At 42.1% G+C, this 22,739-nt stretch overlaps 1 protein-coding gene across 1 annotated transcript in view; it reads right to left on the reverse strand.

Moving 5' to 3' along the window:
- Window positions 1-8,118: 8,118 nt before the first annotated feature.
- Window positions 8,119-22,739, reverse strand: part of LOC119956069 (elongation of very long chain fatty acids protein 6-like) — a 97,031-nt gene continuing 82,410 nt past the window's right edge. Inside the window, exons 3-4 of the mRNA XM_038782903.1 lie at window positions 19,831-19,982; window positions 8,119-12,117 (exon numbers count right to left, since the gene is read on the reverse strand). Coding sequence (XP_038638831.1) covers window positions 11,696-12,117; window positions 19,831-19,982 — 574 coding nt within the window. The 3' untranslated portion in view covers window positions 8,119-11,695. The remainder of the gene's footprint in view (window positions 12,118-19,830; window positions 19,983-22,739) is intronic.

The raw sequence follows: 22,739 nt of genomic DNA on the forward strand, positions 1-22,739 counted from the left end.
CCCACCCAAACATGGGAGAATGTGCAAACTCCACACGGACAGTGACCCAGGGCCGGGATCTAACCGGAGACCTTGGCGCCATGAAGCAGCAGTGATAACCACTGCGCCCCCATGCTGCCCGAGGATTGGCGGAGTTGACGGAAATAAGGTGATGCCATAGAGGGATTTGTAAACAAGGATGAGGATTTTAAAATTGAGACCACCAGAATAAAATGCTTGAATGGAAAGCAGAACAACATAATGTACTTCAATGATATTGGTTTATTCAACCTCAAGAAAAATACAATGAATCTGCCCCTCTAGGATAGATTTATTTGTTTTGTAAATAAAGGTATAAAAGGTAGGTACTTCAATTTGTAATTCTAACAGAAACTAATAAGGTTTCCCATAGCAGCCAGAATGCTTGTCTTGAGCCAAGATTGAACTGAAAGCAAACGTCCTCTAGTAGGCTGAGGGAACAAAATGATAAAGAAATTGTGGTTTTCTCAACCAATTAACATTTCACTTTGAGATATCTGTACTCTTCTAATTTTGGCACCCGAGTTGCCAATTGAATTATTCCCACCATTGGTACAATAATAATAGTAATCTTTATTGTCACAAGAGGGCTCACATTAACACTGCAATGAATTTACTGTGAAAATCCACTAGCATTCCGGCACCTATTCGGGTACACCGATGGAGAATTCAGAATGTCCAAATCATCTAACAGCATGTCTTTTGGGACAAGTGGGAGGAAACCGGAGCACCCAGAGGAAACCTACACAGACGCGGGGAGAACGTGCAGACTCCGCACAGTGCCCCAAGCCGGGAATCGAACATGGGACCCTAGCGCTGTGAAGCAACAGTGCTAACCACTGTGCTACAATAGTGGCAATGCTGTCGGCTGCTGAGGCCCCAAGTTCTGGAATTCCTACCCTCTACTTCCACACCTCTTTTCTTGCTGAGACACTCCTTAAAATCTACCTTATTGTGCAAGTTGTTTTAAAAATCATCTACCCTACAATCTCCTTTTGTGATGCAGTGTCAAATGGTGCTTTATAATGCTGCGAAGGGCCTTGGGATTGTTTTATTACATTAAAGGTGCTAAATAAATACAAGTGGTTGTTACTATGAACCCACGTATCGGTAAACATTAGAAAAATTAGATATAGTTTTAAGTGGGTTTAATTTAATGTCTTTGCCTGGAAGGGTAAAACCTACAGTTAGAGCCATGCTGGACAAAGGTATTTGTGTGTGTGGGGGTTGATTAAGTTTCAACTGTGTTACTATTGTGCTTAGAAAGGGCTAAAGTGTGAAGAATAAAGAAATCAGCAGTAGTTGCTTCTCGTGCCAATCTTGAAGTAGGAGCACACTATGTATGTGGTTTAGCTGCCAACAGAGATCAATGCTTTAGCTACCCTTACACAGTGCTTGGCCAACCCTACAGCAATGCATGGGGCTGAGATAACTTTCCAAAGCCTAGAATTATTGATGTCATTAGTTAAGTCATAATATGGGAGTGATTTTAGACAGGGTTCCTTGTTAGAAAAGTGTTGCACCGTGAGATTTTGATTTCTGCAACAGTCACGTTTGCTGACTTTCGTACTGTCAAACTCTCACCAGCTGCTCAGCTTTGCTTCTTGCTGAATGGTGTTGGCATGTTGATATTATTGAAATTAGGTGCAAATAACCAAGCTGAATGCAGCAGCAAGCAAAACTCCAGTTGTACAAAAATTCACGTATACAAATTCACGTATGCAGAGACCTCCAGCTGTACAGAAACTCTTGTAAACAGCACACATGATTCAGAAGCACTTGCAATTGTTGCTGGGGTGCTTGAATCGCTGATGCTGTTGATGAGTAGATGAAACAATCAGCAGGAGCACATGGTGTCCACACGATTTCCGTGCTTTCCTATTGTTTCTTAATATTCAAAATAAATGCAACGGGAAAGAAAAAGAGTTTTTAAAAAAGTACAATAATGGAGTTGTTTTACACTTTAATGAATATATTGATGACAATGAATTAGCCATTCTTAAAACACAAATGCATACAGAATGGATAGGTACAGAAGATTTTGTACATTATAGCACATTTGAACAGCAGATTTAAGGAAATAAATGGTATTGTTCTTTGTGGTCGTAATGGCACATTAAAACAACATTTCTTGGACCAGCTTATTTCTTGACAATGTGACACTAAGACAGACTCTTACTGGAACAACCATGTTTAAACAAACATTTTTTCCTGGCTCCACTGATTGCCAAGGGGGCCAGGGGTACAAGATGTGGCGGAATGAGTTTTTAAATTTATTTCTCCCATTTGTGAATTCACCATCTTACCATGTCAGTGTCAGCTCCTGGGTTGCTAAGGCACTGCACTGGACAAACTAAAAAGGGCCTATGTTTATAATTTGCAGCTTAGACATTTCAAGGAATATTCCCAGATTTAAGATGTCAGATTCACAGAATAAAGTGCCTTTCCTTCTAATTGAGAGCTGTTTGGTTGTATAATTGCAATTACATCTCATAAGGAACCTCAGTTGGAATTAAAGATGGATGTGTTGGAATACTTAAATGATCAGATCTGGGCTCTAATTTCAGTGATCTGTTTAAAGATGTTGGTGGGAGTGGGGCTGGGGTTGTATTCACTGCCTGCATCAACTGACTTTTTTGGCACATTATATAGTAGGAGGGTAACACTGTGTTCCCAGCACATGGTGTAGGCTCCAAGTTCTTTCTCCCAATTCACCCATGGAAAGGACACCATTTGGTGTCTTTAGCACATTGATTGGGAACTCGGACTAGTGCCTTGCGCAGTATGCAAATAAATAATCAAGAGAAATTAAGGATTCACAGTGCATGTTTAAATAAAATTATCAAATTTGCCGTAAAGCCTTTTCAGGAACTACTTTGGCATTCAACATTCAAAAGATCTGAGATATTCTAAAACATATGTGGAATTGTAACAAAGACCAGAATAGATTGTACTGTGACTGGTACAGGGGCATCCACAATACTGCAAATGCCTGGATTTCTTGTCCACATTGGCTCTTAGTTCTGAGCTTCTTTGTTTGCTCCTGAAAGATGACCATGTCCTAACTAAGATACACAGACTAGGTACAACAGGTGACATTAAACATTTCCGGTATGCTTGTTCAGAAACTTTTCAATAAGTCACCAGTAGAATTAACAGATTCAATGATGTTTACCAGGGTAATTATAAACATTTGGCTTTTGTACATACAATTTTCACTTTGGTTTATGTTGTGACAGTTAAGAACAGATGATAATTATACTGCAAGCTTAGAGTCAACTGAACAGACCGACAATTGTTCTAGATCTTGAAGGAGGAATGATACTATATTGAAAAGCAACAGGACACTGATCTCAAATAGAAAAGGTCATCATAGAGTAGCTCTGCTAGGACACACATACATAAGAGTATTGCTGAAAAAGAGACATGTCACAGCTTTTCACCGTACACTCATTGGGACACATTGCAAGAATACCAATAGAAGGGAGAAATAACAATTTATATTATATGCCAAGAGAGTGCTGATTGGTTGGCAAGTGGATTCTGCTTGTTAGAGGTGTTGCCAGTTGATGGTGATTGACAATTAACAGCTGAGCATTGTTTGATATTTAAAGCAAGTAGCTTGACCATGATTGGCCAAAGCATTGCCCTGACGAGTCAGCGAATGGCTGTCAATGGTACATCTGCATGGTTCTTCTACCAGATGGACTTCTACCAGAGTCCATCTGCCAATGAATCAACACTCTTCTCATAAGGTATAAATTGTTTTCCCCTTATATTGGCATTCTTGCAAAGTGCTCTGAAGTGCAAGATGAAAAGCTTTGATAAATCTCTTTCTTTGGCAATACTCAAGTTCTGTACTGCCAAACAACTAAATATGTATTGTGAAGAATGGAATAAGACAAGGTGAAATATGAACTGTTCACAGAAATGTGGTAAACAAAATTATTTTTGGTCAATTTTTTTCATTTTGTTTTGAATTTGTTTTACAAAAACCATAATCCAACTATTTTTCATTATAATTGTTTTTTGTTAAATATGAGCTTTTAGACTTGCTGAAAGGAAACTGGATGACTCTATGTTTCCAATATCCATGTTGAAAGCACAACTAGTTTTTTGGGGAGCTGTCATTTTGACTTTGTGATACGACATTTAAGTGATACAATGTTTGCAGATCATGAAGAAGGAAGTATCAAAAGCATTTTAGTTAATGAATACACCCTTTTAGGAGTTCTTATTTAAGCACCGATGTGCAACCTGTATCATGTAAAATTCTGTTGTTTTTACCGTTGCAATCAGGGACATTAAACAGTAACTTTTAAAAAGTAGTTTGTATTGACGTTTTGGAACATATGGGCCACGATCAAACGGCTACACTGCGCCCGAAAAGCAGTTCACCACGGCACCGCGGGGCCAATAAAAGCCAGGAGACCCTGCTCCAGAGATCTACCTAGCTCTTAATGCCTGCCTAATGCGATCTCACAAGACGTTGCGATTTAAATCCCCCCCCCCCCCCCCCCCCATTGTGGGCAGGATCACTTTTTAGCAAATCTGCACACTAAAGCAAGACAGCTAGTATGCAATTTCCCGAGGTACCCGAGGCGTGGAATCAATCTTCCTCGCCTCAGGAGAGCCCTGTACAGTACTGGACCCCATAAATGGGGACCACATGAAACGGCACTCATGGAGATCTCCCAAAGGGACCGGAGGCCCCCAGGTGCATGCCCTTGGGCATGGTGATACCTTGGCACTGATGCCACCTGGGTACCAGCCTGGCACTGCCAGGGTGCCCAGGTGGCAGAACCAGCTGGCAGAGGCACTGCCAGATTGGCACTGCCAATGTGCCAAGCTGGCATTTTATGTGCACTGGCAATTGAGAGGGGGGGGAGCGTGTGTGGGTGTTGTAGGGGATCCTCACATAATGCGTTGGGGCTTGGGAGGGGGGAGCGGGGTCAGGAGCCGTGTTGTGTTGTCGCCATCCTGATCTCTCGCTGCACTGACCAGTTCCAGCAAGCGGGGCTCCTCAGTGTACAAAACGAGGTTGCGTATGGCTTCGGCCATGCGTTCGCCGCTGAAGCCCCTTATCTAACACCCGTGGTATTTTGTAGCCACGTGTTTCTCGGTGCTACAAGTGCTGGGAAACACACGACTAAACACACTCACAATGGGACTTTTGTTCCCTCCTTAGTTAAATCGCGTTCATGACTTCTTGTTCTCCTTTCACTTTACTTTTATTTTCGGAAGTTTGAAAGTTTATGTCCCTGGCTACAAAAAGCTGTTCACAGACAAACGTTAGATCTTCCCTGGTCATTTGCTGCATGATACATGGGCTGGGGCCCGGTATCTATGTAACATATATTTAGTTCTGCGTATTTAAGTATATGGAGGAATAGCTTTGTGCGTGCTTTTCTCATTTCTTGTTACAGCTGATGGTAGAGATGAATATTTTACCAACAGTTTAGCCACCGTGGCCTCGCACTGTCTGAATCTATATGGTATTACACCATATTCACAATACAGGAACAGGCTATTTAGCCCAACAGCTCCAAGCCGGTGCTTTATGCTTTGAATGTGCCTCCACCATCAACCTTTGCTCCTCTAACACCATCAACCTTAGATAAGATGTTTTTTTAGCTAACCCTTAAATCATCTATGCTTATCCTCTCAACTACTTCTTGTGGTTGCAAGTTCCATATTCTGACCATAGAATCCCTACAGTGCAGTGAGAGGTCTTTCAGCCAATCGAGTCTGCACCAATCCTGCGAAAGCACCCTACCTAGGCCCATTTACCCACCCTTTCCCCGTAACCCCACCAAACTTGCACATCTTTGGACGCAAAGGGTCAATTTAGCATGGCTAATCCACTTAACCTGCACACTTTGGAAGGAAACTGGAGCACCCGGAATATGCAGACACAGGGAGAATGTGGAAACTGCACACAGACAGTAACCCAGGCCAGAATCGAACTCGGATCCCTGTCACTTAGCAGTGCTACCCACTGTGCCATCGCACCACCCAGTGGCTAAGAAAGTTCAGAATTACCTGTTGGATTCATTAGCAACTATTTTATATTTATGCCCCTAGTTCTGGTGTCCCCCTGCAAATGGAAACATCTTCTCAATGTCTATCCTGTCAAACCTTTTCATCATCTTAAAGACATCTGTTAATTTAACAACTCTGTGCTTGATACCAATGGAGCTGCTTCATGAACACCCACAACTGTTAATATTGTAAAACTGCAATATTTTATGGCTTTTGTATTCCAAAGAAAGGTATAAAACTCGAGTATAAACTCTGAATTGGCCAATAGCCCACAACCCATGAAATAAAATATCAGAAAAAATACAACACAGTTCTGCATAAATGTATTCAAGTAATGAAAATTCACAGGTTTTATAAATTTAAACAAAATGTGCAATTTGGCGTGAGATGATTGCAGACAGGCTGTGGAAATACTGACTTCCTGGTGATGGGTAGCAGGTTCCAATTCATGGCAACCTTCTGTTCTATCTGTGGAAACTCTCCTTTTGGTTCAATTACTCTCAGCATTCACCAAGTCTCTCGAGGTGCATTTAAATTTACACTGTATAATCTTCAATGTAGATTGAGTCAGGCCTCAGCTGATTCCTGTTGCAAAGGTTCACTTTCAGTCTGACACTGCAGGGAGTGCAAATTCAGGGAGGCATCAAACTGGGTACAAGTGTCTGATTAGTTTTTGTCCCTTGGACCTCTTGCATGCTTTATAACTGCACTTAACATAAGCATTTGGACTGTGCAGATATTTCTTACCACACTAAGCATTTAAAATGTGGCTGCAGAGAGAGGTGCTTTGAGCATATGTTTAACTACACAGGTGAAGTATTCTCTCATGGGCAGAAGTCCAGTCAGACAGAACCCAGACATCATGAATGCAGTATTGGCTGAAACTTGTACCAGCTTACTAGCTGCATTGCAAATGGCTCCCTCCCTTTCTCGCTGTAAATGTGGTAACTAGCAGAATTGTTAAGTTGGTAACCAAATATGTGTCTGTTTATTCTGTTATTTTAGAAGTATAACTAATTGAGTTGACTGTACTGCTGTCTATGGATTTGATCTCTTTTTTTCTTTCAAAGTCAATGTCTAGGCATTGCTGCACGACATGCAGGCACAAACAGGCTGTCTCAGAACATTGGCCTTGAAATTGCCCTGTGTATGGATGTTTAATATAGCCGCATAAAATTTAATCATGGAATTTCCAAGAAGCAGTTTAAAAGAAATAACTTCAGTTAAAATGACAAAGAAATTTCACATGATTATGATGTGTTTATACATTAATATCCTCAGTCATTTCAAACTATTTTAGTTGCCATGAATTGTTATAGTTTAGCGTGGTTGTGGTGGAGTTCAATGGGAATAGAAGAACATTACACTTCTATTTTGATTATACTAATAATCGATTTTGAGCTTTCAGGACTTATTCCAGCACCAATGCAGTAACTGAATTCATTTCCACGTTCTGCAATAGCTTAAAGTTCATATAAAATACATAGAATAAAACATTACAAAGATATGTACAGATGAGGGCAAACACTGAACTTCTATCTAGCCACTTGTAAAGAGCTACAATTTCTCCCATCACAGCATCAAACTACCTCTTGAATGATTACAACTTATTGGACCCCACTACCCTATCTGAAAAATTAGTTCAGGTTTGAATCACTCTTGGCATGAAGTCTGGGCTCTTTCACATCACTCCTGAATCTGCCATAGAGTCCTGGGTTGCAAACTATGTGTCTTGAGTTAAGTTAAAGCAATTGCAATGAAAAAAAGGGAGATGCACTCACCTAGCAACTGGATAAGCTCTGTTTATTCAAGTCACTGTTACTATGAAGCTTTGATAATACATAGATTCTTTTTTGCAGAAAATTGTTTCTTTGGATCAGAAAGATCTGTTAATTTGTTTTTTTTTAAAGCCCTTGGAAATCTTTTTTTTACTGAGATGGGAGAACACTTAGTTATTTTGTTCTGGCTAAATGCTCGAGCTGCCCTTGTATGTAAAAAAAAAATGCAAGACAAAATTAACAAGCTCTGGGTACCAAACAAAAAGCTCCTTTTTTTTTATTTTTGCCTTTTATTTTTTCTGTAAAAATAAACAATTTTTCTTAACCTCTTCCAACGAGTTCAACATAAAGAAAGAATACAATAAAAATGAATCCAAAACTAGTTTTAAATATTAAATGCACATTTGCTTTTGGTCTAGTCTCTAGTCCACCCCTATTGTTGTCCTATGGGAAAGCAGCTTTTCAGTATATTTAAAGAGACAGCTTCCTTGCACCTGAAGTGCAATTAACCACCGTCTACCTTCATGAACCTAGATGCAAACATTTGTAACTTTTATATACAATGAAAAATTGTTCTGTACAGATCTTGTGTTTATACATTTGTCAATCTCTCACTAGCTTCTGACCAAGAGCCATGTTTTCCCCTGATCTAATGACATGGCTTTTGACTGAGTTATAGCTCTCTCGGCTTCTATAACATGCACATTTAACCCAAGGTAACTCCTGCTGCCAACAAACAGGAAATTGAAATGGAAATCAATTCTCATTCCGGCCACCGACACGCGCGTGGTTTCTCGAACTGTTGATAAGTCTTTATGCGTCCTGGTACCTCACATGCCACTCTCCTGGTTTCCTTCGTCGTTCACCTTGCTTGCTGCATCATGCTTTGTTGCAGAAGGAAGCCAGCGGAGAGCGGCCATGTGGGGAGTAGGAGTGAAACGTGAGATGTGAGGAGCGAGGTGAGGCGGAAGCAGTTGAGTGAAGTGAATCGCAGGGGGAGTGGGAAGAGTGGCCAGGGCAGCAGGAAGAACAGCGAGGGACTGTCAACAGACCACTATTAAGAGCCAATGAAACTGTCTTACATTTCCAAATTGTGTGCCAATTGCCAGTTCTTAAGGCAGCATTGAGCCGGGTTCAATGCCTGCACTGGGAAACTCCCTGTGATTATTCAAGTTAACTTAGTTGCAGAGCTTGATGCGGGCACTGCCTGGAATGTTACTGTCCATGACCCCGTCAGGCACTGACTTGGCATTTGTTAATGTGCAGGAAGTGCTCTTCCTTCAATGTTGCAGCAGAAATAAACACAACCTTTTCACCCATGCCACATGCTTAAATACACTTAGTTTAAAGTCATTACTCCCTCTTTCCTAAACAGTAAACAACACTTAATTATTCATCTGCCAATAAAATCAATTTATAACAATCTAAATCGGTACACTTTTCACTCCAAAAGGACTCTACACTGGAAAACCACCAAAACGAACTAACTGTAGCTAATCTTAAAATTATACAAGGTTATTTCTTAAATAATTAAACCATGGCTGTTGTAGAATTAACAACAACGACTATAAAAAAGCTGCGCATAACAGGCAACTTGTCTATTTGTGGGTTTCTTCAAAGTCACCCATGAAATCTGTTGTCGTTTGGAGGGTTTCTCCTTCTATTGGGAGTATAAAGCACAGAAGCAGCCTCTCCCCCAAACCCATATTCCCCACCCCCCCCCAAAGGAAGGTTTTATGCACCGGTTTCTGTCATGGAACACTTTTATTGGTTTTTAACAAAATCTATTTTGTCAAACATCTACTGTACGGCCAATTCCATCTTTTGCCTGAATCAGGGCTTATACACTTCTTTGGCATGGGAAAATTAGCTTGGCACAATGAGTAATGGACTGCACTGCTTTGCAGACTAGGAAACCAGCTTTCAACTCCCAAACTTAGACAATATCTGCAATTGGGTTTCCTCCATACTTGGCTGAGCGTCTAGTTACAGGAACCCAACAGAGTGGAGATGCTTAGCAGCTCAACTTGAGAGTTTTGTTGCAGCACCTCGCACTGGGTAACCATGTTAGGGCATTGGTGGACAAATGAAAATCCTATAAGTTCTCTCCGGGCTCACTGTCAATAAGTTACAGTGAACAGGAATGAAAATAAAGACATTGAATGATCTTTTGTACCTGGTCAGGTTGATTAAATTGACATGAGTAAAGTTATACACTCCATCCTTAACATAAAATTGTTAGGAACTGAGCATTGTATCTGGATTGAGAATGTTGTACCAATGAGTCCTGCACAGCAGTACCTGTCCTGGAAGTGTCAGAATGTGTTAGGAGGCTAAGCTTTATGAGGACTGAGACTTTTATAATGAGGGTGCATTTTTGTAAATGAAACACAGCCATCTACATGATTAACTTTTTTCTAAAAGGAGACAGTTTGTGCTGGGTGGGCAAGACTCAATGAATTAAGTGAATTATATTAAGAATGCTGCATTGCAATGACTTTGGCAAGTCAAAAGATGGCAATTTTTATATTGTATTCGACATTTCCACATCTTTAGTCAGCATGTTAACTATCTAATAACCAAGGTCTACATATTACTGTTGGTGATATTAGTGGAAAGCGCTTGGTATGTTCTTTTGCCTGCTATTTAAATGGACTCGGGCCTGTTTATTTTAATTTAGTTGACTCTCCACTAAAAAAAGCAGGCAGAGAAATGTGCTATGGATTTGTGTACTAAAGTGTAATGTTGCCAACAATAATTTATTAAATATTTAATAAGTTTAACTATTAAAAATTAGCAAACTCTGAAGTGCTTCTTGTCCCTATCCCAAAATGAAAGCTATTATTTTAAAAAGTTTTTTCTGGTCGGGCTGGCAGCTTTATATAATGGGATTTGGAACAGTGGAAATCTATGAGTAACCCAACTATTCATTTAGTTAGAGTCAACAACAAACATGACAAGAAAGATCGGCCTTGTATCTGTTGTTTGTGTATATAGAAGAAAAGCCTTCTAAGTCTTGTATGATTGATTACCTAGATTCTGGTACAATGGCAAACTTATGAAAGACTAAATCCAGTACCCCTTGAACATATCCCCAGTCAGCAGGACAAGACTGTAGGAAGCTAAATCCAGCAACTAGACTGCCACATACGACAAGTTTCTACCATAAGTATACTGGAAAATTAGGACGAGATTTCATTGTGGGGAAATGTTAGTATCTTCAGAATGCTCACACACGATACAACGGTTAGTGCACAAGCTGGACTGCAGTGAAACTGGAAGTCTGTAAAATCCAGAACTTAATAAATTATTCCTGAACTTGTCTTAAATTCTCCATATTTCCACTCTTCCCTATCCCTTTCCCTCATGTTTGGTCTCAAATAATGCAATGAGAAGCTCAACTAGGCTTGTACAACAAGTCTAAATATGGCTTCTTCCAATCATTCGTTTATAATCTCCAAATTAAACACTCTTCAGGCCATAGCTAAACTCCTCTGCATGCTGTTGAAATAGTCCCACACTAATCCACTTATTCTTCTGCACCCTTTTTGTGGTTCAAATCGTGCAGTTTGTACAAAACAAGGAATGGATAAGATTCAGGATTCTGGTTTTAAACATTCTGGGATCTGCCAGCACCGACACCTTCACTGTTTCCTGGAGATGGTGCCAGATAACAGGCTCTAATAAAGAGAGCAGTAGGGAATGTGAACATGGAGAGTGTGATCCTATAAAATCTACAGCATTCCACAGTTAATATCGAATAACTCCATACCGTTTTGACAAAACCACAACACTATCCATGTTTGTGCATTAACCACTGACTGACACTATTCATTTAATTGGTCATCACCCTGAGGTTAATCTGCCTTTAAACCCTTCTTCCTATTTAAGTAGGTTTCGTAGAAGAAACAGCAAAAGAGAAGGAAGTAGCTAAAGTACATAATGGAAGACAAGATGATATTTGCAAAGAAGGAAGGGCAATGACCCTCGTGCATCCACATATAAATCAGCACGTTCACCACCATGCCCATTATCATCTGCATGATCTGGGTGAGGGTAATAAACATGGCAAACCTACGTGGCACATGAAAGCCCGCAGCACGAAGCGTATAATAGGAGTACATAAACGCGTGAACGCCATAATTCATAGTCATGAACCAACCACCACCAGCTACCATATCTTTGTAGGAATACCAGGAGTACAGCAACACTGTGATGTGGTGATACCAGTGCAGGAATATCAGCTTCTGTTTCCGTAAAACGATGAATATAGTGTCACCTGAAATAGAAGATATCAGACATTACAACAAATCTTAGCAGAATGTGGAGCTGTGTGACCAGTTAAGTACAAAATCTACTGTGCTCACAGTCTGGCTGAGATGAGAGTGCTACCAACTGAGACATGACTGCCACATGATTATCAAGTTTTAAAAATTGAACATTTATACATGCGAAAGAAAATCACACCCAAATGTACTAATGGCAGAGCAACCTAAATCACTGTGGAGATGTCGGACTGGGGTGGGCACGGTAAAAAGTCTTGTAACACTAGGTCCAACAGGTTTATTTCGAATCACGAGCTTTCAGAGAGCAGCTCTTTCATCAGGTGATCATCACTCACCTGATGAAGGATATGTACTCCAAAAGCTCGTGATTCAAAACAAACCTGTTGGACTTTAACCTGGTGTTGCAAGACTTCTTACTGCACTGCTTACATATGTTAGGGTAGAATTGCACTTTGGATGTAATTGGTGATCTGGATACACATTTCACCTATTTTCTTGCATTTTCATTCAAGTTCATTTGTATTTCACTGAAAGTAAAATATAATCAACATTTATTTTTTAATTGCTTTAAAAAATAATCCTTGATATACTTGAATACTGGTAACTTGTTCCATTTTGATTACTACAACTAAAAATGGGTTTATCACAGAAAAGTATTTGAGCAAAATATATAGTCCACTATGTGTGTATCATAGAATCATGATGTGGAAATGCCGGCATTGGACTGGGGTGGGCACACTAAGAAGTCTTACAACACCAGGTTAAAATCCAACAGGTTTATTTGGAATCACCTAGCTTTCTGAGCACAGCTCCTTCAACAGGAGCTGCCACCTGAACCCTGATGAAAGAGATGCACTCCGAAAGCTAGTGATTTGAATAAACCTGCTGGACTTTAATCTGGTATTGTAGGACTTCTTACTGTGCTCATAGAATCATAGAATACCGACAGTACAGAAGGAGGCCATTCAGCCCATCAAGTCTGCACTGACCCTCTGAAAGAACACCCTACCCAAGCCCACTTCCCTGCCCCATCCCCGTAACACCACCTAACCGTTGAACACTCCGGGACAATTCAGCATGGCCAATTCATCTAACTTCCACATCTTTGGACTCACTTTAAATGACAGAAAGTGACTTTAAAAAAATTATGCATGACCTTTTGAAATAGGAATAGGCCCCACTTGATAAGTGATGACCTTGCTGGAAGAACGCCTGCACGACCGTGGATAGAGGGCATCCTGCCTCTGCTGCACACCATCCCCAAGAGTTTGGTCAGGGCTCCCTCTGTGAATCGTGTTGCAGACTTCCTGGCAGCCATCCCTTTTAAAGGGTTTGGAACAAGTGCTGGAGAGGGGTTTATATGGAGCTCCCCACTGTTTTCAGAGATTATGGGCTCGATCCCAATGGTCACGCCATATCCGAAAAACATCTCGCCACAGTGCAGCGTGGCTGACAAAAGCTGGGCGACCCCGCTCCTGCGACCTCCCCGGCTCACAACACCTCATAATATCTAACGCGATCTTGTGAGACATTGCCATGTAAATCGTGCCCATTGTGGCCGGGATCACTTTTTATCAAATCTGCATATTAGAGCAAGACAGCTAGTCTCGCTTAAATATGCAGTTTCCTAAGGTACCCAAGACCCCTTCGCCACAGAGACCTCGGGCAAGCGCTGTTCAGCACTGGTCCCACACATGCGTGGACCAGACGGAATAACACTCGTGAGGTCTCCCAGGGGATCGGAGGGCCCCAGATGCATGCCCTTCAGGCAGGGTAGTACTCTGGCATTGATGGTTCCACCCAGGCACCAGCACCCCGGCAGTGCCATGAGTGTCAGCCCGGCAGTGCCACGCTGGCATTTGTTGCATGGGTGTTGGGGGTGCGGGAGTCGCGTCTGGGGCTTTGGAGATTTAAAAATGGTGTCCTGATCTATCGTGACATTGAGGAGTTCTGGTGAGCGGAGCTCCTCCGTATAGGAAACGGGACTATGTGCGCACTGGGAGAGTCTCCACTGAGGTCCCTTCTTTAATGCCCCAGAGCGAATGAATCAGCAGAAGGCAGCCACAAGTGCGGCGTGATTCATGTGTCTTAAAGAAAATTCAAAGAGGCTCAATATTCCCTGAGATGTCCCACCTCTGGCGGGATTCACACCAGTTTGCACACCACTTTATTAAATTTTGGAAAGATTCTGCCCATAGATTGTAAATAGTTGGCTCCCAAGCACCGAGCCTTGATCCACTAGTTTTTCGCCCTACCATTTGAAAACAACACATGTATTCCTACTTTTAGTTTTCTGTCCTTTTTATTAATATAAATTTAGAGTATCCAATTATTTTTTTTTCAATTAAGGGCAATTCAGCGTGGCCAACCCACCTAACAGGCACATCTTTGGGTTGTGGCGATGAGACCCACGCAGACATATGGAGAATTTTCAAACTCCACACGGACAGTGACCCGGGGCCGTGCCTGGGACCGAACCCGGGTCCTCGGCGCCGGGAGGCAGCAGTGCTAACCACTACGCCCTCAGTTTTCTACCCTTCAACCCACTCAATCCATGCTGATTTTATTACATCAAATGCCTTAAACTCTAGAGTCTAGAGTAACAATCTCTTTTTTTTCTTTATAAATTTAGAGTACCCAATTCATGTTTTCCAATTAAGGGGCAATTTAGCATGGCCAATCCACATACCCTGCACATCTTTGGGTTGTGAGGGCGAAATCCACGCAAACACTGGGAGAATGGGCAAGCTCCACATGGACAGTGACCCAGAGCCGGGATCGAACCTGGGACCTCGGTGCTGTGAGGCAGCTGTGCTAACCACTGCGCCGCCGTGCTACCCCGAGCAACAACCTCTTGTGACATTTTATTGAAAGCCTATAAATTTGAATAAGCCACATTCAGAATTTGTCTCTTAGCTACCCTGCTAGTCACACCTTCAAATGACTACCAAATTTGTCAAACATGTTTTTCCTTTCACAGACCATGTTGACTCTGCTAATTTTAGACGTCAGTTTCCTGGTAAATTTAAAAAATATATCCAAAAACTTTTGCCATGCAGCTGTTTGTGTCCTTGCATTCTAAAAAATTCAAGTTCAAGAGCATCCTCGAAAGCTTGCAGATGAATGCAATTAATGGAAGCTCCCAGTGACGACTGATTAAATCGGGGGGCTTGACCAGCTTTGTCGGTGGGGCCAGCTTCTCACATGATGTTCTGAAAATTTGCACAAAAGTTTGCGGAAAGTCAATTTGAACTTAAAGTTGCGTGAATTTTTGTGTTGATTTGGCTGACCTTGTGCAAATTATGCCGTACCAACACAACTAAGTGGAAACCCCACGAAGGAGAAAAACCATGCAACATCACAATGCTTAAAAAGGTGCTTCCACTAAATACAAAAATCAGGCCATTGAGTTAACAAAATTTTCCCCCATTTTTGCTGCACACTAACCTTCAACTATAAGTAACCTGAGCAGACACTACGTGTGTTGTTCCTCGTGTTTTAATAAAGCTCGTAGTCTCAAATGTGGAGAAGATGCTTTATTGTGAATTTGTTCTCTCTTCAGAGCTTAACTTACGGCTACCTCAAATGCTGCCTGCTTGTCTCTGTGTCCTGCTACCAGTTCTGCCTTCCGTGAAGTGTCTCCTCACTTCCTGTCCCGGTGTATTTATAGCTCCCCCATGCTCCCTCTAGTGCTTGCTCAGTTGTATTGCATCTAGTCAGATCTACGATCACCACACCCCCCCCCCTTTTCTCTTTACATATTTTCTGTACATCGTTAAAGAAAATTGTACAAAACAGTTACTTATGATATGTGTATCTATACAAGTGATGGTGCTATTGCATATTTTACAAAGCCAATTTATATTTATGAGTCCACTCAATAAAAACATTTATGAGTCCAAACTTGATGAAATTGTTCAGAGTTTTTTCTTTTGTTGTTGTTGACGTGGTGAATGTTGTCGGTGTTCCTGTTATTTTAAGTAACCAATGCGTCATCCCGAGCTGTTTGCATGGTCGAACCACTGATATTGACTGACATGGACTTTTTTCTGTGCTTGTGGTATCGATTTATTATATCATCCGCCTTGAAAGCTGGTGTGCTTGCTTGTTCTGGAGCAGATGTGAGTTTGTGTGATTCGTTGTCATCCCATGGCATGTTTGTAGTCTTGTCATTGTTTTGCAGTGTGCTGTGGCATTGTCCTTCATGTGCAGAGTTGTACCATTTTGTACAAGTCGTTGTTTCATTGCTGTTGTTTCTATCGTTCCTGTCTTTGTTGTTTTCGTTGCCATTCTTGTTGCTGTTTTTGTTGTTTCTGTCTTTGTTGTCGCTATCTTTGTTATGCTTCTTGGTGGTTTTGTTGTTCTTCTTGTAGTTTTTGTCGTTGTGCTTGTAGTTTTGTTGGTGCTGTTGTTGTTCTTGTTTCTGCAGTGCTTCCTGCGATTTTTGTTGTTCTTGTACCACTTAATGTTGCCTTTGTTCTTGCTGTTGTTGTTCTCGTTTCTGCTGTGCTTCTTGTGGCTTTTGTTTTTCCTGTTATGCTCAATGAGTGTCCCGTGTGGATAATTTGGGTCATTGTCACAGTTCTTGGTGCGAGTGTCCTTTGTGGAATCTGTTGCATTGAACATTTCATCTCGAGAATGGTGAGAATGATCTGATGTTGCATTGATGCTGGTGACATCAGTCATTTGTTGTGGATTTGATTCGTCGTCTTTGCTTTCTTGGTGCTCCTCTTTTGGAGTCAAATTCTTCACGATTTCATTTGACGCGGTCTCTCTGGATTCTTGGTGCTCCACTTCCGGAGTCAAAATCTTCATGATTTCAATTGACGTGGTCTCTCTGGACTCTTGGCGCTCCTCTTCCGCAGTCAAAATCTGCATGGTTTCTGTTGATGTTGTCTCACTGGACTCTTGGTGCTCCTCTTCTGGAGTCAAAATCTTCATGGTTTCTGTACATGTTGTCTCACTGGACTCTTGGTGCTCCTCTTCTGGAGTCAAAATCTGCATGGTTTCTATTGGCGTGGTCTCTCTGGACTCTTGGGTGGCCCGACTCTGTGCTTCTGTACAGAGCTGAGAACTGTCAGTCTCGCTGTGATCCTGTATGTCGAGTGTGATCACCTTGTCACTGTTTTCGCATGCAGTGGGTAGATGTACATTGTCTTCTTCTTGTTCATGTGAGCTTGGTAGACTTTCATTGGCTGCTTGCGGTTGCTCAGATACGGCGGGTTGACCTTCATGGTCTTGTTCATGCATGGTGTTCGCCAGGGAGTGTTTGCTTGCTTCCCTTTTGGAGTCTTTCATCACTCGCACTGTGGAGCCTGTCATTGTTCGCTCTGTGGAGTCTTTCTGTGCTCTCTGTGTGGCGTCGTCTTCGTCTTGGGTATTGCTGTCATCCAATGTATCGACGATCTGCCATGGCACCATGGTGTTGGATTCATCTACCACGAGTAGATTCGTGTTGAGCTTTGCGACCGTGTCGCTGATGCTGTGATCAGCATATCCGAATAACTCAGCCATGTCTGAGTAGTATTCTTCGAAAACCAAATCATCTTGGTTGGATTCATCTACCATGAGTAGATTCGTGTTGAGCTTTGCGACCGTGTCGCTGATGCTGTGATCAGCATATCCGAATAACTCAGCCATGTCTGAGTAGTAATCTTCGAAAAACAAATCATCTTTTTTTGTTTCGGATTTCTTTTTGTTCTCTTCACTTTGGGTGGTGCAGACTGCTTTTTCCAGGGTGTTGTGAGAGTTATTTTCAACTGCTGGTTTAAGTTCAGGCATTTTTCTGTGTTCTGAGGCATGAAAATTTGGTTTTACAGCTTTAAGTATTTTGTTTTCAATTTTCGGGCATTTCCCTTTTAAGTAGGCGTGGTCCGGATGTTCAGACGTCATGACGCTCGTGACGTCATGCGTAGTAACGAATTGCGCATGCGCAAATCGGCCTTCCGTCACTGTGCGATTTTGTGTCCACTGCGCATGCGCATAACAATCCGCAGGGTAGCATGGTGGTTAGCATAAATGCTTCACAGCTCCAGGGTCCTAGGTCCCAGGTTCGGTTCCCGGCTGGGTCACTGTCTGTGTGGAGTCTGCACGTCCTCCCCCTGTGTGTGTGGGTTTCCTCCGGGTGCTCCGGTTTCCCCCCACAGTCCAAAGATGTGCGGGTTAGGTGGATTGGCCATGCTAAATTGCCCGTAGTGTCCTAATAAAAGTAAGGTTAAGGGGGGAGGGGGGGGGTTGTTGGGTTACGGGTATAGGGTGGATACGTGGGTTTGAGTAGGGTGATCATGGCTCGGCACAACATTGAGGGCCGAAGGGCCTGTTCTGTGCTGTACTGTTCTATGTTCTATGTTCTAAAACTGTTTGAGACTGCGCATGCGCGGCTTGCGCATAACGATCGGCAACACAAACTTTTTTTAACTGCGCATGCACGGCTGGCGCATGCACAGAACGATAAACGGGTGGTTGGAACTGCGCATGCGCGGCTTCCGTTCCCTGCACATGCGCAGACGCAGTTTGTAGTTCTTTGTCTGCCCGAGACTGCAAAATGTGCTCTGACGCCATTTTATCGCTGATTTCAGCGTTTTTTCTTTCTGAAAGTTGTAAGTTACCTTTCCCTTTCGATCTGAACTGGATTTCAGCATTTTGGCTTTGTGAAAAATTCAAGTTATTTCTTTTTGATCTGTACTTTTCTAGACTTAAACCTTTCTGTTCTGATTTTGATTGTTTAAGTTTTGCATCACTTAGTCTCTGTGCAGTTTGGCCTCTGAGCATACCGTGCTGTTCAAATTTCTTACAGTGCTCTTCAAATTTGTTTAGTATTGTTTGTAAGCTGTTGCTGTCTTCATCTTTTGAGTATTTAAATCCATTATATACTTTCCTAGCTTCATGTCCTGCGATGAGCATTGCTATTTTAATTTTGTCTGAGGCTGCTGCATCATAAGCTATGATATAAAAATCGAACAATTGTTTAAACATTTTCCAGACATTTCTTACATTGCCAGTCGTGTCCAGCTGAGGTGGGTATCCATACCACATCCTCGAATCAGCGATGTCTTCCCAAGTCGAATGTGCAGTAGGAGATTTCCATGCCATTTTGTTCTTTCTGTGTCTGCAGCTGAGTTGTCCTGTAGTAAGCGTCTGAAGCCACTCATGGTACCACGTGTTGTTCCTCGTGTTTTAATAAAGCTCGTAGTCTCAAATGTGGAGAAGATGCTTTATTGTGAATTTGTTCTCTCTTCAGAACTTAACTTACGGCTACCTCAAATGCTGCCTGCTTGTCTCTGTGTCCTGCTACCAGTTCTGCCTTCCGTGAAGTGTCTCCTCACTTCCTGTCCCGGTGTATTTATAGCTCCCCCATGCTCCCTCTAGTGCTTGTTCAGTTGTATTGCATCTAGTCAGATCTACGATCACCACACTACGCTGAAGAGATACTTGGCTGCACTGTCAGAAAAGTTTTTAAAAAAAATCAAGCTAGCTTGGAAGGAGAAGGGGCAGAAGAGATGCAAAATCCTTGACTTCAACTTGACCCCAAAGGTAGCTAATTATCTGTAATTTACTCATTTTACCTTGCAGAGAGGGGAGGGTGGAGGTTTGTGCTGTACAAAATTAGGAGACAATTCTGTTAAAACATACAGAAACGTGCAAAGTCAGAATAAATGGGTTGGCAATGACGTGGGCACAATTCTGCAACATCTTTTGTTTCTCACCGAGTTCCGGAGCTTTGCTTAAGACAAATGCATATGCCCAGAATTTGCTCACAGGTCCATTGTAGAAGCTCTGGTCACACACAGACTGTTTGAAGCCGCTAGTGTATAGTACATGCCACATATACCATCCTGTTCTGAAAGCACCAAGAATACTGTAGGGGAAGAAAACATTTCACTGTTATTTTCACAACACCGCATATCCAAATTATTGTATATTTGTTTTAGTTATGTAAGTTAGTGAACATAGAATATTACAGCGCAGTACAGGCCCTTCGGCCCTCGATGTTGCGCCGACCTGTGAAACCCCTCTAAAGCCCATCTACACTATTCCCTTATTGTCCATATGTCTATCCTATGACCATTTGAATGCCCTTAGTGTTGTCGAGTCCACTATTGTTGCAGGCAGGGCATTCCATGCCCTTAGTACTCTCTTGTAAAGAACCCACCTCTGACATCTGTCCTATATCTATCTCCCCTCAATTTAAAGCTATGTCCCCTCGTGCTAGACATTACCACCCGAGGAAAAAGGCTCTCACTGTCCACCCTATCTAATCCTCTGATCATCTTGTATGCCTCAATTAAGTCACCTCTTAACCTTCTTCTCTCTAACGAAAACAGCCTTAAATCCCTTAGCCTTTCATAGATTTTACAGTGCAGAAGGAGGCCATTCAGCCCATCGAGTCTGCACCGGCTCTTGGAGCACCCTAACCAAGGTCAACTCCTCCACCCTAACCCCATAACTCAGTAACCCCACCCAACACTAAGGGCAATTTTGGACACTAAGGGAAATTTATCATGGCCAATCCACCTAAACCGCACATCTTTGGACTGTGGGAGGAAACCGGAGCACCCGGAGGAAACCCACGCACACACGGGGAGGATGTGCAGACTCCACACAGACAGTGACCCAAGCCGGAATCGAACCTGGGACCCTGGAGCTGTGAAGCGATTGTGCTATCCACAATGCTACCGTGCTGCCCTCATAAGATCTTCCCTCCATACCAGGCAACATCCTGGTAAATCTCCTCTTCATCCTTTCCAATGCTTCCACATCCTTCCTATAATGCGACGACCAGAACTGCACACAATACTCCAAATGCGGCCGTACCAGAGTTTTGTACAACTGCAACATGACCTCATGGCTCCGAAACTCAATTCCTCTACCAATAAAAGCTAACACACCGTACGCTTTCTTACCAACCCTCTCAACCTGGGTGGCAACTTTCAGGGATCTATGTACATGGACACTGAGATCTCTCTGCTCATCCACACTACCAAGAATCTTACCATTAGCCCAGTACTCTGTCTTCCTGTTATTCCTTCCAAAATGAATCACCTCACACTTTTCTGCATTAAACTCCATTTGCCACCTGTCAGCCCAGCTCTGCAGCTTATCTATGTCCCTCTGTAACTTGTAAAATCCTTCTGCACTGTCCACAACTCCACCGACGTGTGTCATCTGCAAATTTACTCACCCATCCTTCTACACCCTCCTCCAGGTCATTTATAAAAATGACAAACAGCAGTGGCCCCGAAACAGATCCTTGTGGTACACCACTAGTAACTGGACTCCAGGCTGAATATTTCCCATCAACCACCACCCTTTGTCTTCTTCCAGCTAGCCAATTTCTGATTCAAACTGCTAAATCACCCTGAATCCCATGCCTCCGTACTTTCTGCAATAGCCTACTGTGGGAAACCTTATCAAATGCTTTACTGAAATCCATATACACCACATCAACTGCTTTACCCTCATCCACCTGTTTGGTCACCTTCTCAAATAACTCAATAAGGTTTGTGGGGCACGACCTACCCTTCACAAAACCACGTTGACTATCTCTAATCAAATTATTCCTTTCCAGATGATTCTACATCCTATCTCTTATAAACCTTTCCAATACTTTGCCCACAACAGAAGTAAGGCTCACTGGTCTATAGTTACCGGGGTTGTCTCTACTCCCCTAATTGATAATATGCTCCTTCGTTTTCATCTCCTTCTGAAATTATCTATCTACCACTTCACAGCAAGGTGTGTCTTCTTAATGATGCACGTTTGAAGCATTCAGAGGTGTGTGGTAGTCCTGTAGGATTTTAATCGAGTACAGGAAGGTGACAGCAGGAAGAGATCTTTCCGCTCTCCTATTCCCTGTATTCATGAGGAGTTGATATGCTTCAGGGATAGGATCATGAGCTTCTTTTAGCATATTGTGATGTTGTATTTTAAATTGGACCTATTGTCATTGGTTTATTTTGAATATGTTACATAGAAGCTCATGTTTACTGTTAGATTATTTGATCGTAGAATTTTGGAGCGAATCAAACTATTTCTGAAACCTGAATGCCTCATCCCTGTTCAGTCCTTGACTTGATAATTTCAAACACAGAACCAGTTATCAAAAAAATTGGGTGATTTTACTGTGTAGATACAAACTCCGTTACTAGGGGAACATATTTTTTTGTAGGTAACAATCACTTGCATTTATATAGTGTCATGTGAGAGTACCTTCAAGAAATGGGTGTTTACTACTGCAGTGATGTCAGAGTGGGTGGAGCTGGGCTGTCTGTCAGCTTTTTACTTTCATTTCAGGCTGTTTGCTGCAGGGTATGTTTTAGTTTTGTTTTCAGTGTTGGAGCTGAAGCCAGACAGAGCAAGCGCACTGTTGATCCCTCTGCCATGAAAAGATTATCTCTTGATCATTTGGTGAATTCAGAATTATAAATGTTCTCCATAGTGAATGTGAATGTAAACCTAATGTGCTTCTGTTGAAAGGTGTTTCTTTTGTCTTCTGGATGTTGTTTGGGAAGTTATTAAGGATTACTTAGTGCTGTATTCTTTGGGGGCTGTATTTGAATTAATGGTTGCTAAGATGTTAACTATGTTTTAAAAGGTTAACTTGAGTTCATAGAAT

Source organism: Scyliorhinus canicula, chromosome 22 (genome assembly GCF_902713615.1).
Source record: "Scyliorhinus canicula chromosome 22, sScyCan1.1, whole genome shotgun sequence".
In the NCBI taxonomy this organism is placed as follows: Eukaryota; Metazoa; Chordata; class Chondrichthyes; order Carcharhiniformes; family Scyliorhinidae; genus Scyliorhinus; species Scyliorhinus canicula.